At 41.2% G+C, this 14,709-nt stretch overlaps 1 protein-coding gene across 12 annotated transcripts in view; it reads left to right on the top strand.

Moving 5' to 3' along the window:
* The window catches only part of MAST4 (microtubule associated serine/threonine kinase family member 4), a 581,430-nt gene that overhangs the window by 548,156 nt on the left and 18,565 nt on the right, over nucleotides 1-14,709 (top strand). For 10 of the 12 annotated variants that reach the window (XM_032280717.1, XM_032280635.1, XM_032280549.1 and 7 more), the window contains 6 exons: nucleotides 59-160; nucleotides 5,859-5,981; nucleotides 6,170-6,282; nucleotides 8,694-8,821; nucleotides 9,171-9,406; nucleotides 13,395-13,595. In XM_032280717.1, coding sequence (XP_032136608.1) covers nucleotides 59-160; nucleotides 5,859-5,981; nucleotides 6,170-6,282; nucleotides 8,694-8,821; nucleotides 9,171-9,406; nucleotides 13,395-13,595 — 903 coding nt within the window. The remainder of the gene's footprint in view (nucleotides 1-58; nucleotides 161-5,858; nucleotides 5,982-6,169; nucleotides 6,283-8,693; nucleotides 8,822-9,170; nucleotides 9,407-13,394; nucleotides 13,596-14,709) is intronic. The other 2 variants (XM_032280790.1, XM_032281217.1) reach the window with 1 other exon arrangement.

Below are 14,709 nucleotides of genomic sequence, written 5' to 3'. Positions count from 1 at the left end.
CTGGGACCTGGAGTAGCTTGTAAACAATATGCTTATAAACAACTTTTCTTCCTTCTAGATGAGATCAACTGGCCTGAGAAGGATGAGGCACCCCCACCTGATGCCCAGGATCTGATTACCTTACTCCTCAGGCAGAATCCCCTGGAGAGGCTGGGAACAGGTTAGGGCCCATGTGTTTTAATTTTGCTAATATGCAAGAACTAATGTCTACATGGAGCGCTCCGAAGCTTTTGTTGTTGTTTTGCTTTTGGATCGGCAACATCTGTTAGTTGGTGTAGACCATGACTGCAACACATTATAGCAATAATATTTTGGATTTTGTTTTCTGATTCAAAACACTGAGTACACTGAGAGAGTTGGTTGTCTTTGTTTTTTGTTGTTTTTGTGTTTGGCAAAGCAGAAATTAGACTTAATTTGTTTCAATAAATAAAACTTCTCTGGAAGAAAACCTCAAAGGCACATGTAACTCTTCTGTTCTGAAAAGCATGCATCTTAAATAACTTGAAACAGAGGATTTGATATGTGGAGCTGTTTTTGTTTTTGTCTTTAAATACACATCCCCATACGGATTTGACCCAGCACGTTGCTGTCCACAAGCTTTGAAATCGGTTATCAGTACTTGAACTAATTACTAGAAATGAGTGCCTGGGGTTGAACCTTGCTGTCCCATCACAGTGATCAGCACCATGACCCAAGAAAGAGAATTAAAAACCACTGCCTTTCAGGATTAATGAGATAGATTTCTTTCTTGCTGATTATTTTTTCTGACTGTTCTGCCAGCATGTTATTCCCTTTTCTTCTCTGTATTCTGAATAGACAGACTTTAGCGATCCCAGTATAGACTCCCAGTCTGCCTGAGTATGTGAATTTATGTAGATGAGACTAAATATTAAATATAAATGCACATAGTCTAGCCAGCATCCGTAATTTTCATCAGAGAAAAGTGTTGGCTTGATGGGTTGTTTACTCTGGGATGTTTCATTCTACCCCCATTTTAATAGAAATACCAGAAAATACTGAAGAAGTCATTTTCTCCCCCATTTGTTCCAAGACAAAAATTTGAAACAGCTCCAAATATTTATTGTGTACTATTCTTCACATTCACCCACCGATTCTCCTGTTGGAGGGCTCTGTTCTTACCTAAGCATAGAATGCTGTGCTACTAGAGTTTATGATAATGCGTTACAGCAAGGGTCAGCAAGCTACGGCCAGATTGTCCCACAGCCTGGTATTGTAAATAAAGTTTTACTGAAACATCTCCATGTCCACTCATTTAGGTATTGTATGGCTGCTTTCATGCTACAAGGGCAGAGTTAGGTAGTCGTGACAGAACATATGACCTGCAAAGACTAAAATGTTTACCACTTTGCCCTTTACACAGAAGCTTTGTAGACCCTGCATTAGAGAATCCAAGAAGGCTTAAAATTGGGGCTTGACTAGAAAACTTGTTTTAGTTGAGCCTCTCACTAGAGCACCTTGTGCCTTTTTACCTTTTTCAGTGGATGAGTGGACTTTTAACCCGAAAAGGCAATATAAATTGAGCTTAAGGGCATAAACTCCACAGTCAGCCTGAGTTTAAATCTCGAAAAAGATTACCTCTTTTTCCATTGCTCATCTCCTCATTTTTGAAAAGGAGCTTTTAGAAGTGCTATTTCATAGGATTATTATAAGGATAAAAAGAAATTATTCTAGGGAAGAAGAGGCATCCTGCTGGATGGCTTTTTAAAACAATTCCTCCAGAGTCATCTGCCTCATTAACAACAGTTTTATCTTAGAATTCTTTTCTAGGTTCATAAACTGACATGATTTCCTATTCTGTTATGAATGCACACTGCTGTAGTCCTTTAGTAAGCCCATAGTGTGTGTTTATTGTTTGGTTGGGTTTTGTTTGTTTGTTTGTTTTGAGATGGAGTCTTGCTCTGTCACCCAGGCTAGAGTGCAATGGTATGATCTTGGCCCACTGCAACCTCTGCCTCCTGAGTTTTCTTATGCCTAAGCCTCCCAAGTAGCTGGGACCACAGGCTCATATTACCATGCCTGGCTAATTTTTGTATTTTTAGTAGAGGGGATTTTGCCATGTTGGCCAGGTTGGTCTTGAACTCCTGGCCTCAAGTGATCCACCCATCTTGGCCTCCCAAAGTGCTGAGGTTACAGGTGCGAGCCATCATGCCTGGCCTCATCATATGTGTTTCAACCCCTGTTACATGAAGTTAGGTGTGGAATTTTCCACTTGTGATGTCATATCGGTGCTCAAAAAGTTACAGATTTTGGAGCCTTTCAGATATAAAATTTTCAGACTAAGGATGTTCAACCTGTATTCTGCCCTGTATTTACTCTTCCAAGAAAACTTGGATTCTTGGTTGTGCTTGATTTAACTAGACAAGGATGTGATAATGTTCAGCATATCTGTGTTTATAAATCATATGCTTCAAGTTACTTCTCTGCACATTTTCTTGTTGACTGCTACTTTCAGTCTTTTTAGGGTTTGACAGTTTGAAGAACAAATCCCCTAACAGAAACCCAGAAGAGACATTTAAAAGACCCTACTCAAGCTCTTAGAATTGTCAAGTGCTTGCCAAACAGGCCAGTCCAACATGACAGGTCCCAGTAGGGCCTGGAGACTGAGGCTGAGAATCCCACAGGCCTGCCATGCTGCCTCCAATGACAGCGTTTTGTATTTATGCATATTTAGTGGGCAAAATAATGCACCGTGAAAATGTGCGAATGCACATTTGCCCAAGAGATTAGAGAGGCTGAGAAAAGGGTGTGAAGAACATAATGGATGTTTAAGAAACTTCCATGAAAGGAGAGAAAAGGGAAAGTGTTAGTGTCAAAGCATAAATTGCAATTTGGGAGCTTGTCCTACTGGAACTATACTTTTGAACTTGTCAAGTATTGAGTGGCAGCCTGACTCATTGGACTTCAGAGCTGCTCAGATGTCACTGCTACCCATGTCTTGAATAGTTTCTTCATTGCTCTGAGTCTCAGTTTCCTAGTCTATGGAAATGGGCATTTTATATATTTCACAGGATTATTGTGAGGCATAAATGCAAAAATGTTCGTGAAGGTATATAGTTCATTTACTAAGTACTGAACAGGAGCTCAAGGAATAATATTTCCCTTCCCTTCATGATAAATTCTTACAATGAGAACTATCATTTGCATGAGTGATTTGTTTTTAGCTCATGATGCTATCGCCCATATTTTACCAAAAGCTTAGCCCAGAGGTCATTTCCAATTTGTTCCTTTCTTTTCTTCCTTATCTCTCCCTAAGTGCAAAAGAAACTGGACCCACTGATACCAGCTTGTCATAAGTGAGGCACAAAGGCCAAAGGGTGAGAAATGTGAACTAGATCAACCATGGGCTTGGGGAGGACCCATTTGTCCTTGCCTACAGAGATGAAACGAAGGCTCTCACCAGCTTGGGTCCCAGAGGGTAGCCCGCGGTAGGGAGTAAAACCCTTAACACTCTGGCTATAGTCTGGTTGAGATCTTGGCCGTAGAGAAACTGCTTTTCTGGTAAAATTGAGCAACCCAAAATGTCAGGGCTGGGCCGTTGATGTGGCCCCATGAGCAGCAGCTAAAGTGATAGTCATTGCGGTATAGTGGAACCATCACTACACTAGGAGTCCAGAGATGTGTGTTGTGGGCCCCTAACTAGGGTTTTCCCTATCCAACACCCACCCCATGCTGATGACCTCTGTGTTGGATAGGGAAACAGTTAAGCCCTCTTAGCTTTTATATTCTGTTTCTCCAAGTAAAAGAGCACTAGAGGGCCAGGTGCAGTGGCTCACGCCTGTAATTCCAGCACTTTGGGAGGCCGAGGCAGGCGGTTCACCTGAGGTCGGAGTTTGAGAACAACCTGACTAGCATGGAGAAACCCCATCTCTACTAAAAATAAATTAGCCGGGTGTGGTGGTGCATGCCTGTAATCCCAGCTACTCAAGAGGCTGAGACAGGAGAATTGCATGAATCCTGGAGGCAGAGGTTGCAGTGAACCAAGATCTCACCATTGCACTCCAACCTGGGATCAACATGAGTGAAATTCCGTCTCGAAAAAAAAAAAAAAAGAGAAAAGAGCACTAGAAGAAAATGAGATGGGCAACTGTGTATAGGGACATTGATTAGGAATAGGTGAGAGCAAGGATGCATGGTGGGCTGGAATGAGACTCTGCAGAGATGCTGCAGAACAGCCGCATGAGGTGGCTGTCAGGCTCAGTTCCCCAGTATTGGCGGTTCTGAATCTGTTTGCAAATCAATGCAAGAGAGATGATGGAGTGGTTTAGTGCTGCTAAAGCATGCCTCCACCTTATATGTGGTACTGAGGTTGGGCCTGGGTGTTTTTAGGCAGGCCTAGGTTCAGCTTTGAATCTTTACCCTCTGGGGGATCGTGGTCCATGGTGCTTTATTGCTTATGCTTCATTTCCGTATCCACAAAAGGTGCTGATAATGCCCACTTGGTGTGATTATATTTGGTGATATAATTAAAGGAAATAAGACACCTGTCCTGTAGCATCTAGTACAATACATGTCACAAGTTGGCCCTCAGTCATAGCTGCTCATGCTTACCATCAGACTCCAGGATTTTGCTGGAAATGTGGAAACCACCTGCGTAATCTGGGGTAAAGATTACAATTAAATGTTTTGTAAAGAAGAATGCATTTCCCCCTTTTTTGAGTAATTTCCTCGCTTTGCTGTTTTCACTCCATTCCCTCGTTTTCAGAACACCAATTTGCCCTGGCTGAGTTTAGAGTTAGAGCTGACACTATGCCTTGTGCTAGAGTGGTCCAGTGAGGACAGAATCCAATCTTTGATCCACAGACAGTAACCCCCAACCAAGATTCACAGCCCATTTTGCATTCACCTTGGCATTTCTCATCCTGTTCTTTTTGTACCCCACAGAGGACAGGATGAGAGGCCTGGTTGACAACTGCAAGAAAGAGGCATTTACTTGCACCTAGCAGAGATCTCTTGGCAGGGAGGCTGATTAGACCCTGTATCAGCTTCTCAGAAATCTCTCTTCCTAGAGTTTTTTTAGGATTGGTTCTTTGTTATTTCCCTCTACCATATATGTGCTGGTAGCAGGGTGAGGGTCTGATTCTTCTGCTATGATATTATAACATGTACCTTTTTCTTTTTATATAGGGCATAGTGTTAATATTTTTGATGGGCCTGTCCTTTAAAATCACTCTTTAAAATTATGAACTGAATTGAAAACATTTTACTATCATGCTGACTTGGCAAAAAGAAGCCTAAAACTTTGAAATGGTGATTGATATTTTGGGGGGCATTATAAGTCTATAAAAAACAGATTTGTCAGTTTCCTATCTAAGAATCTGCTATCCACAGAATCTAATTCTTATCTATGTTAATGAGCAATCTAATAAAATTGAATGGTGATCTCTATAAATAATATTTAGGAAAAAAATTATCAATATTAACTTTACCTCCAGAGGAAATGTTGCTGTGAACACATGTTGTACCTTGTTATGATTTCTTTGGGTTTTTAATGAGAGAGTCTGCTGTGGACCAATATTTATCCACCTCTCCAGGTTCAGCATAATGTGATTGTAAGTGGCCACATCATTAACCTTTGAAAAATGGAGGAAGTCATGGAAAAAAACTAACAAAGAAAAAAACAGTGCCATAGCAACTGCTGTTAGCAACATCAAATCTCCTACTGATAATTTAACAGAAAAATTTGTGGGGCTTTGGTTGTAGAATGAAAAAGTATGATTTTCATGCGTGTATTTCTCTGCTGATACGTTTTCAAAATTGTTGTTAAAAACTGATGTTTGCCTTTGCTTAGTGGGGATAGTTTAACACTTTCCTCTCTGTCTCTACCTGTCCCCTTCCAGGTGGTGCCTATGAGGTGAAACAGCATCGGTTCTTCCGTTCTTTAGACTGGAACAGTTTGCTGAGACAGAAGGCAGAATTTATTCCCCAACTGGAATCTGAGGATGACACAAGTTATTTTGATAGTATGTGCTTTATCTGACATAAAACATTGTTTGGGCTTTACCCGATAAATAATTATCTTTGCTTTTGAACCTTTTCATATCTCTGAGTTCTTAAACATAATGTTGATTTGATACAGAAACTCATAATTAAAATATCTAAAAGCTGAAAATCTGAGTAATTGGACCTGTTCCCAAACATTTCACTGCAGCTCGGTCTGAGAAGTATCATCATATGGAAACGGAGGAAGAAGATGACACAAATGATGAAGACTTTAATGTGGAAATAAGGCAGTTCTCTTCATGTTCACATAGGTTTTCAAAAGTAAGTGAAATGTGGCAAAAACATACAGAGTCTCTCTGGGAGAATCTCCCACTGGCCAGATCTCATCCCTGAGCAGCTTGGATACTTACCCTTTCAGGGATCTGAGGTCTCCTATGCTTAAACTTCCTTTTTGTTGAAGAAAAGTGACCCCATCAACTTATAGTCTGCCTCTATCCTTCTGTGATAATATATATCTCTCTCCACAAATTAAGATCTGGTTTTCTGAGAGACACAGCTTTGCACCCACAGTCTTGTTTTTGGACTGTGTAACTGCTGCTTATATGATGACCTTGCCTTGAACATCTCTCACCTGGCTCAGTGCCAGGATACGGAGGCATCACTCATTGCTTTCAACTTAGGGTAAAGAGCATGAGCTTTCCTGTGTGCAGAGTCTTCTTCTAGGGATTACACAGAGTATGACACAAGGAGGAGGCTCAATCCTTGACGTAAGCAAAGATAGCTGGGAGTTGACTGTAGGATTGTAAAGTCTCGTAACTGCCAGGTGTGCTGGCTCATGCCTATAATCCCAACACTTGGAGAGGCAGAAACAAGAAGATAGCTTGAGCCCAAGAGTTTGAGGCCTGCCAGGGCAATATGACGAGACCCCATTCTCCATAAGAAGGAAAAAAAAAAGACAAAAAAAAGAGAAAGTCTCCTAACCAATAAATAGAAATTGTAAGTCATATTGAAAAGGTAGTAGGAAGCCAAGCTAGAATCATGAAAATGATAGAAGATAATGAAATTGATGCTTGGGAAAGATGCCTTTTTTACCAGTAGAGGTAAGATTTAAAAAACAATCAAAACAGGGCCGGGCGCGGTGGCTCAACGCCTGTAATCCCAGGACTTTGGGAGGCCAAGATGGGTGGATCACAAGGTCAAGAGATCAAGACCATCCTGGTCAACATGATGAAACCCCGTCTCTACTACAAATACAAAAATTAGCTGGGCATGGTGGCGTGCGCCTGTAGTCCCAGCTACTCAGGAGGCTGAGGCAGGAGAATTGCTTGAATCCAGGAGACGGAGGTTGTGGTGAGCTGAGGTCGCGCCATTGCACTCCAGCCTGGGTACCGAGAGTGGAAGTCTCTCTTAGACACAGCTACTCAGGAAGAAAAAAAAAACATCAAAACAAAGAAAACTGATAATTCTGAGGCAGTACAGGGCCCTAGGAAAAATGGAAATCAACCTGAGGGCACTCTACCTCCCTTTTGCTATTTTCAGTAGCTATGTATTTTCTGTTGCCACGACATTTTGCATGATTATTGTTTAGCTTTTCTATAACATTTAGTGACTTTAAAGTGCTCTGTAGCTTTTTTGAAATGATTACCTAGATGTACCTGCACATTGGCCAGCACTACCCTCCCCGTTTATGGGAATGGCATAGAGGTAAGGATTTCTCGGGAGAAGGTAATAGCCGGTCTGTCCTAGACCCAGGGCAGCAGTTTTGCTAAGTGTGGGCTCAGACGAGGACTGTTCTCTGATCTGTCAAAGCCAACCCCTAAACCCTGTTCCCTCTTTGCGTTAGTGGGTATTTCATTTTCCCACTGTTTGCTGTTCTTTAGCCACTTTCCTTCTATTCCTAGTAGATTATAGGAGGCCTGAGAACCATTCCCATCAGAGCAGCACGTGTCTGAGCAGGGCAGTAGGGGGTGCTTCCTGCCCTAGGCTCTTAGATCCTCTTGTTACCTTCTCTCCTTCCTATGAGACAACAGAGATTCAGAGGTAGCTGAGACCTTGGGCTTGCCTGAGCTCTGATCCCCTTCAGGAATCCCAGTACCGCATAGGAAGCTGCCTGTCTATGTATGTGATTTGTAAGCCAAGCAAATACCTCAGGCTTTTATAACCAAATGTGCACTGCATCCCTGCCACACCACCACCCAGTCTTGAAACAGATAATTTATTCTGTTTGCACTCAATTCCAATTCATTTTTCTTCTTCCTAGCCCTGACTGGTGGCCATTAAATCTTTTTCTCTGTTGTTTTCTTTTTCCAATTGACTTCATAGTTAGAAAGTAATCAAGATGTGCATTGATCCCGAGGCCTAGAAACTCCAGTGCATCTGTGAATGAATTGTGTTTGCAGATACAAAGTCCGCAACAAGATATGATGAGAGGGTGATGAATTCATAGCTCCCTATTCATATATATGTACACACACACAAGCACATACACACACACACACACACACACACACACACACACACACACACACACACGCTCTCACTCTCTCTTTCTCTCTGACCCTTCCTCTCAGGATTCTGTTCAACAATACTTGAAAGTACTTTCTGAATACACAATTCACAATTTCCGTTCAGAATTTAGTTATCCTCTCAGGTTTTTCTCCCAAGACTTGGAGTGTTTTTCTGACAAACTCTTTCTAGTAGATGATAATAAGCACCGATTATTTGCCTTCCAGGTTTTCAGCAGTATAGATCGAATCACTCAGAATTCAGCAGAAGAGAAGGAAGACTCTGGGGACAAAACCAAAAGCACAACCTTGCCATCCACAGAAACACTGAGCTGGAGTTCAGAATATTCTGAAATGTATGTGAAACGCCTCTTAAGTAATATAGCTACTAGAGCAGCATTTCTTAAACTTCAGTGAGCTTCAGAATACATGGGAGGCTTGTTAACACACAGATCTCTGGGCCCACCTCCAGAGTTTCTGATCCAATAGATCTAGGGTGGGGCCTGAAAATGTGCATTTCTAACAGGTACCCCGATTATGCAGATGTTGTTGCTCTGGGCACCACACATTAAGAACCATTGCACTACACATGTCCTGGTTAGGCTGACTCAAGTCCCATTTTCACCTGGTTTCTTCCACAACTCACCTTGAACACAGTTTTCTAGTATGTATGTATGTATGTATGACTTTGGTTTTGTTTTTAAGGCAACAGCTATCAACATCCAACTCTTCAGATACTGAAAGCAACAGACATAAACTCAGTTCTGGCCTACTTCCCAAACTGGCTATTTCAACAGAGGGAGAACAAGATGAAGCTGCCTCCTGCCCTGGAGACCCCCATGAGGAGCCAGGAAAGCCAGCCCTTCCTCCTGAAGAGTGTGCCCAGGAGGAGCCTGAGGTCACCACCCCAGCCAGCACCATCAGCAGCTCTACCCTGTCCGGTAAGCCCCTGGCCGTGGTGCCTGACATCCTCCTCACCACACTAAGTGTCTCCTAGGGCTGGCCTCGCCAGGCAGTAAGGATGGCTGTTTTATGCTGCTAGACTTTCTCCATGGTCTCAGTCCTTAGGCTTGGGACACAATCTCCTGAGAACTAACATCAGATATCTCAGACCCCTTCTGAGTGCACAGCCAGGTAGCAAACTGTTCTTACTTCAGTTTAACCTTGGGGCCAAACTTCGCTTTCTCAGCCAGGTTGCAGGGGATCTTTTGAGGGAAGTTAGAACGTGCTAAGGGAGCATGTTCTCAGCTGTTGATTCAAAGGTATGTCTTGTGCAGTTGTATCTAACTGAAAGTTCAGTGTAAGAGCCAGTATCAGTAGTCAACTTGTCAGAATTACACTTGAAGATATCTTGAATCAACCATAAGACACAGTGTAAAGCCAGGTTTCTCTCTAGCATTGAAATGGATGGTTGCTTATTTGATGGAGTTGGCTTTTGTTAAGGGATTATGTTGTACGAAATAATTTCTCTCTCCACACGAGACTCAAGCTGAGTGCAGTAAGACACTTAATGCTGTCCTGGTACATCTAGGACTGAGGAGGGGAAAGGGGGGTCAGAAATACTGAGATTTAAATTGGTATTTTACATGCATATGAAATAACTCCACTGCAGACAAAAATTACCTTCCCCATCTCTGGATAATTGGAATAAGAAACTCCTGAGACATCATTGTGTGTATGGGAGGCAGTCATGGGGTCTTGGGGCTTTGAAAGGACTTTTTTGATGTTACCTTTGTGTGATGTAACCTTCCTAACAAGAAGAACAGTGTCTTCACAGATTTTTAAGGAACTTAATATATCATGGATACTTGCTGGTCCTTAGTAATGGTATCCTCACTAGATAATCAAACTTGCAATTAATTCAAGAACAAACCTTTTAAGTTCATTTAAAATATCATTTGGTTTATAAAAATTTTATGCACAGCATATTCTTCCATAGAGTAATGTGTATTTATGCTTTTTCAGAAAATAAAAGATGGATATGGCATAGGATTGCTATAATAAATGTTTCCATTAAGCTACATTAAATATGCTGTATTGATAACCATGAATGATTCCAAGATTTTTCATCAACATTTTTTTGAACTAACTGAATATTCATAGTATAAGCTTTTTAAAAATCATTTCAAGAAAAACAAATTTTATGGGCTGGTTTTATTTCAACCTCTGTGAAATAAGTTTGGATCTGTGAAGCTTCACATGTCCTTACAGTTTATTGTGGGGAAAAATAATGTGGAACTTTCTTCTTTGTCTTCACCTCAGTTTTGTTTTCATGTTGCATGATTCTACTTATCCTAACCGTAAAGCTAAGAGAACAGCAATGAGGAAGTAGTGTAAAGGCAACTTATTAGACTAAGATTCCTGACCATCTGTAGCTCATGTTGATGCTCAGATCACATGTAGATACCTTGGCATTTTCCATTCCTGGTTACAAAGGCCGTTATCTGGCTCTTAGTTACTTTGCTCTGAATAGAGTATATTCACCTTCATTTAAAATTTCTTCTTGATATAGTGAACTATTTACTATCTCTTAGTCACCTCAGCCTACCCACTACCAGAAAGGTAGGAGGAGAAGGGAGAGGAATCGTGTCTAAGCATTTGATTGATTACTCTCATAATTAAAAAAAAAATCCACCTAGGTCCTGCCATGCATTTTGATTAATAGATTCAAACCATCTTTCTCTCTCTCTCTGTCTCCCCCATATACACACTAAAAATAATCAAAGGCCTTGGGGGCTGCGCAGAATAGAGAGATGAGCTGATTTGCTTATAGCCAAGGGTAATTAGGGAGTCTGAAAACCGTGACTGTAGTAAAATTAAATTTGTTGATTTTTATATTGCTCCACCACCAAAAAGAAAGAACCCTTGACATTTAGAGAACATTAAGGTGACATTATCTACCATTGGCAGAAAAGAAGCACATGTTTATATGCAGTGCTGCAAAATGAGATGGCAGAGGCAAGAGGGAGAGGTGACACAAGGTTGTGTATCCACACTCTGGCATTTAGGGAAGTCCAACTTTATACCTCTTTCTCTTTTTTCATGACTACATTGTATTTGAAGCCATGAAAAATAAAAGTCTTGAAGTCCTAGGTGTCAGGCTCGAAGGTATCCAATAATTACTCATTGTAAAGAGATTCAGCTTTTCATTTTATACTTGTCAGTGATCCCATCCAAACCAAAGTACAAAGAAGGAAGTGTGTACCTTACTCAAAGAAAAACATAAGTTTTGCGAGATGAGATTTATTACTTGCAAAGCAGTTTTTATCAAGTCCTTCCATAGTTGATTTCTGTAAGAGAATGGTATATACTGTTAAATAAGAATATAAAAGTAAAAAGATTGATATTTGCCTAGCATATAGGAATAAAAAGATTAACATTTGCCTTAAGATTATCTTCCTTTGTTGGTCAGATGGGTGTTATGTGGAAGTCCACGAGTCTCTTCCTGTACATACGCATAGTAGATGACCACGAAGTGTGCTGTGCCTAAAGCCACTGTCCCAAGTCCCCAGCTTCCCTTAGCCTTGACCACAGATGTAAGATCTGTACTTTGTCCATGAGCTTGGGCCACACTACGGTTTTACAGCTGAGTCGTGTCCACATAGTAGTGTATGAGAAACGCTAGTTGTCTAACCTTTTCCTATGCAGAGTATCACGTGGGCAGCACTTCAAAATGTGCTGGCTGGCCTTTCAAAGGATCATTTATAGTGGTGTGAAATACTCTGCATGGATCGTATCTATAAAAGTGATGAGAGAGTTGATGGCTTTTAATCACAGGGGGCTTATAATGTAGCATTTAGAAGTAAAAATGAGATGAGCGTTGTCTCTCCTGGATGGACAAAAATGTGCTATCAATGATGCTTTTAAAGGAAAGGAAGATAGAAAACCCATAACCTGGGAAAGAAAGAGTAGGACAAATCAAAAGGAATAGCTGCTCAGCTTCCCTCTGGGGGACTCAACATGTCACCCTGCTGCAGAGCCTTCTTTACTCTTGGCCTCTGCATTCACCAGCTCAGCACCAGTGATGTTCCAGTTCCCCCCACACCTCCATGTTAATCCTCTTTTGTGCTCCGTTGTTGAGGGAAGTCCCAATTTTTTTAAGTTAAAAATAACTCCTGTTTATATTAAAGATTAACAAAATTAAAAGTGAAGGTGAGGTTCAGAAGGGCGAGGAAATAACATGAAGATGGAGCAGCATATGATACACTGGATTAAAAGCCAGCAGGATGGAGTGAGCTTCAGTAATGGAGGGAGTAACATCCGTTGTCTTGCTTGTCCTTCCAAATGTACAGGGAGCTTAGAATGAAAGGAGGTATATGGGCTGAGAAGTGAGAAGAGACACGTTAGGCGCTTTTCTATCAGTTACATTCCTGAGCCTAGTATGACGTGTATTCTAAGAGCACAGACAGGGAGTGCACAAAAGTCTACAGGGAGTGATGAAAAAAGTCCATGTGTCAAAATTAGGATTAACAGCATTGATAATGATAATCATCAGTATCATAGGGTAATCACAGTATGAAGTAGGTGGCCATGGTGTTTGGGAGGTAATGTTTGATTTGTAGCCCAGCCTTTCATGGTGTAAGGGATAGAAGCACCAGAATTTATCTCTTCAAGCTTTCAAAAATATAGATTGTTGAAAGAAATTAATTCCTCTGGTTAAATGGAGTCATGGATTGAGAATTAGCAGACTGGTGTACAGGTAGAACGAAGCCTGAATAGTCACCTCTTCCATCTCTTCCTCCTCCCCATCACCTTTGTCAAACCAATCACATGTTGTTAATGTTCTCCTGACACTGATTGGACTTTCTACTGGCCACATAGGAGTATGTTTTCCGGCATTTACTCTTCCTGCTCTCTCTGTCTTCCCCTCTTCCCACCTCTCCTAGGCTAGAGTTTCCTGAACGTGTTTATCCCTTCTTCTTTGTACAGTTGGCAGTTTTTCAGAGCACTTGGATCAGATAAATGGACGAAGCGAGTGTGTGGACAGTACAGATAATTCTTCAAAGCCATCCAGTGAACCCACTTCTCACATGGCTCGGCAGCGATTAGAAAGCACAGAAAAAAAGAAAATCTCGGGGAAAGTCACAAAGTCCCTCTCTGCCAGTGCTCTGTCCCTCATGATCCCAGGAGGTAGAGAGATACTACTTGCATGAAATTGTGTGATTTGTGCATGTGGTCCCGTCCCTCCTCTCCCAATTTGGAATGCTGAGTGAGATGCAAGATTGCTTGAAGTAATAACGGGTCATGTCCCAGGACAGCTCTTGAGAGCTTCTGCCTGCAAACCCCGAATTTTCTCTGCAGGATTGGTAGGGCCCCCAAGGAGCATTTTGGCCTATTTCATCTTACTTTCTGCATCAGGGGTACAAGAGAGGCTTCCTTTCCATAAAAGCTTATTTCTGTTTTGTTTCCTTTCCTTTTCTTTTCTTCCTCCAAGTTAAGTGATGAATTTTCCTTCCTTGAATAATTTTTTTTCTCTAGACCGCATATAATTTATACACTTTATAGAGCTGCTTACAACCTTTGTTTTAGATATCTAAGTATATGATTTTTCTCATCTAATTAATGAGGAAAATAGATACAGAACATAAGCTTTTCATTTCTGGAGATAGAGTCACAGACAGTATTGAAATTCCGGGTTTGCCCAACCCTGTCAGTTGAGCTATCCTTCCTCCTACTGGTAGCAAACCATCTTCTGCCCTGTTTTGGAAAACTGGGCTTAATTAAGGTTTTGTTGAGTTGCAGTATTTTCCCACAGACTGGTTTTGCCTCTACTGATCACTAAGTCTGTAGTATCCCATGGCGGAAATGAAATATACACCCTGATGGTTGTGATATCACTCAAATGACAAGAAGAGAGTAGAATGGGACTCCAATTATATTGCAGATGGCTTGTTTTTGGAAGAATACAGACCATGTATAAAAGGGATTGTTTATGTTTTTAAAATTTCCTATTTGTATAGAAAGAAATTTGACATAAACAAATGCTCATTTGGGAGTAGTGCTCACTCTAGCAGATTCAGTTTCTGGGAGGTGTCCCATTTAACACCATAAAACAAACACCTGTAACCCTAGTCTGTGTGACTCTTTATAACCTGATGATGGTCCCACTGCAGCTGCACAGTTAGGAAGGTAAGTTGGATATTGTCCAGTGTAGTTTTGAAAGCTGGTGGGAAAGCCCATACTTTGACAGAATAAAGAAAGTATTCAATTTGGGAAAATAAGGGAGACCATCAGAAGGTAAAGA

Source organism: Sapajus apella, unplaced genomic scaffold (assembly GCF_009761245.1).
Source record: "Sapajus apella isolate SASKATOON/1434 unplaced genomic scaffold, GSC_monkey_1.0 scaffold1, whole genome shotgun sequence".
In the NCBI taxonomy this organism is placed as follows: Eukaryota; Metazoa; Chordata; class Mammalia; order Primates; family Cebidae; genus Sapajus; species Sapajus apella.
This window is presented reverse-complemented; position numbering and strand designations above follow the sequence as displayed.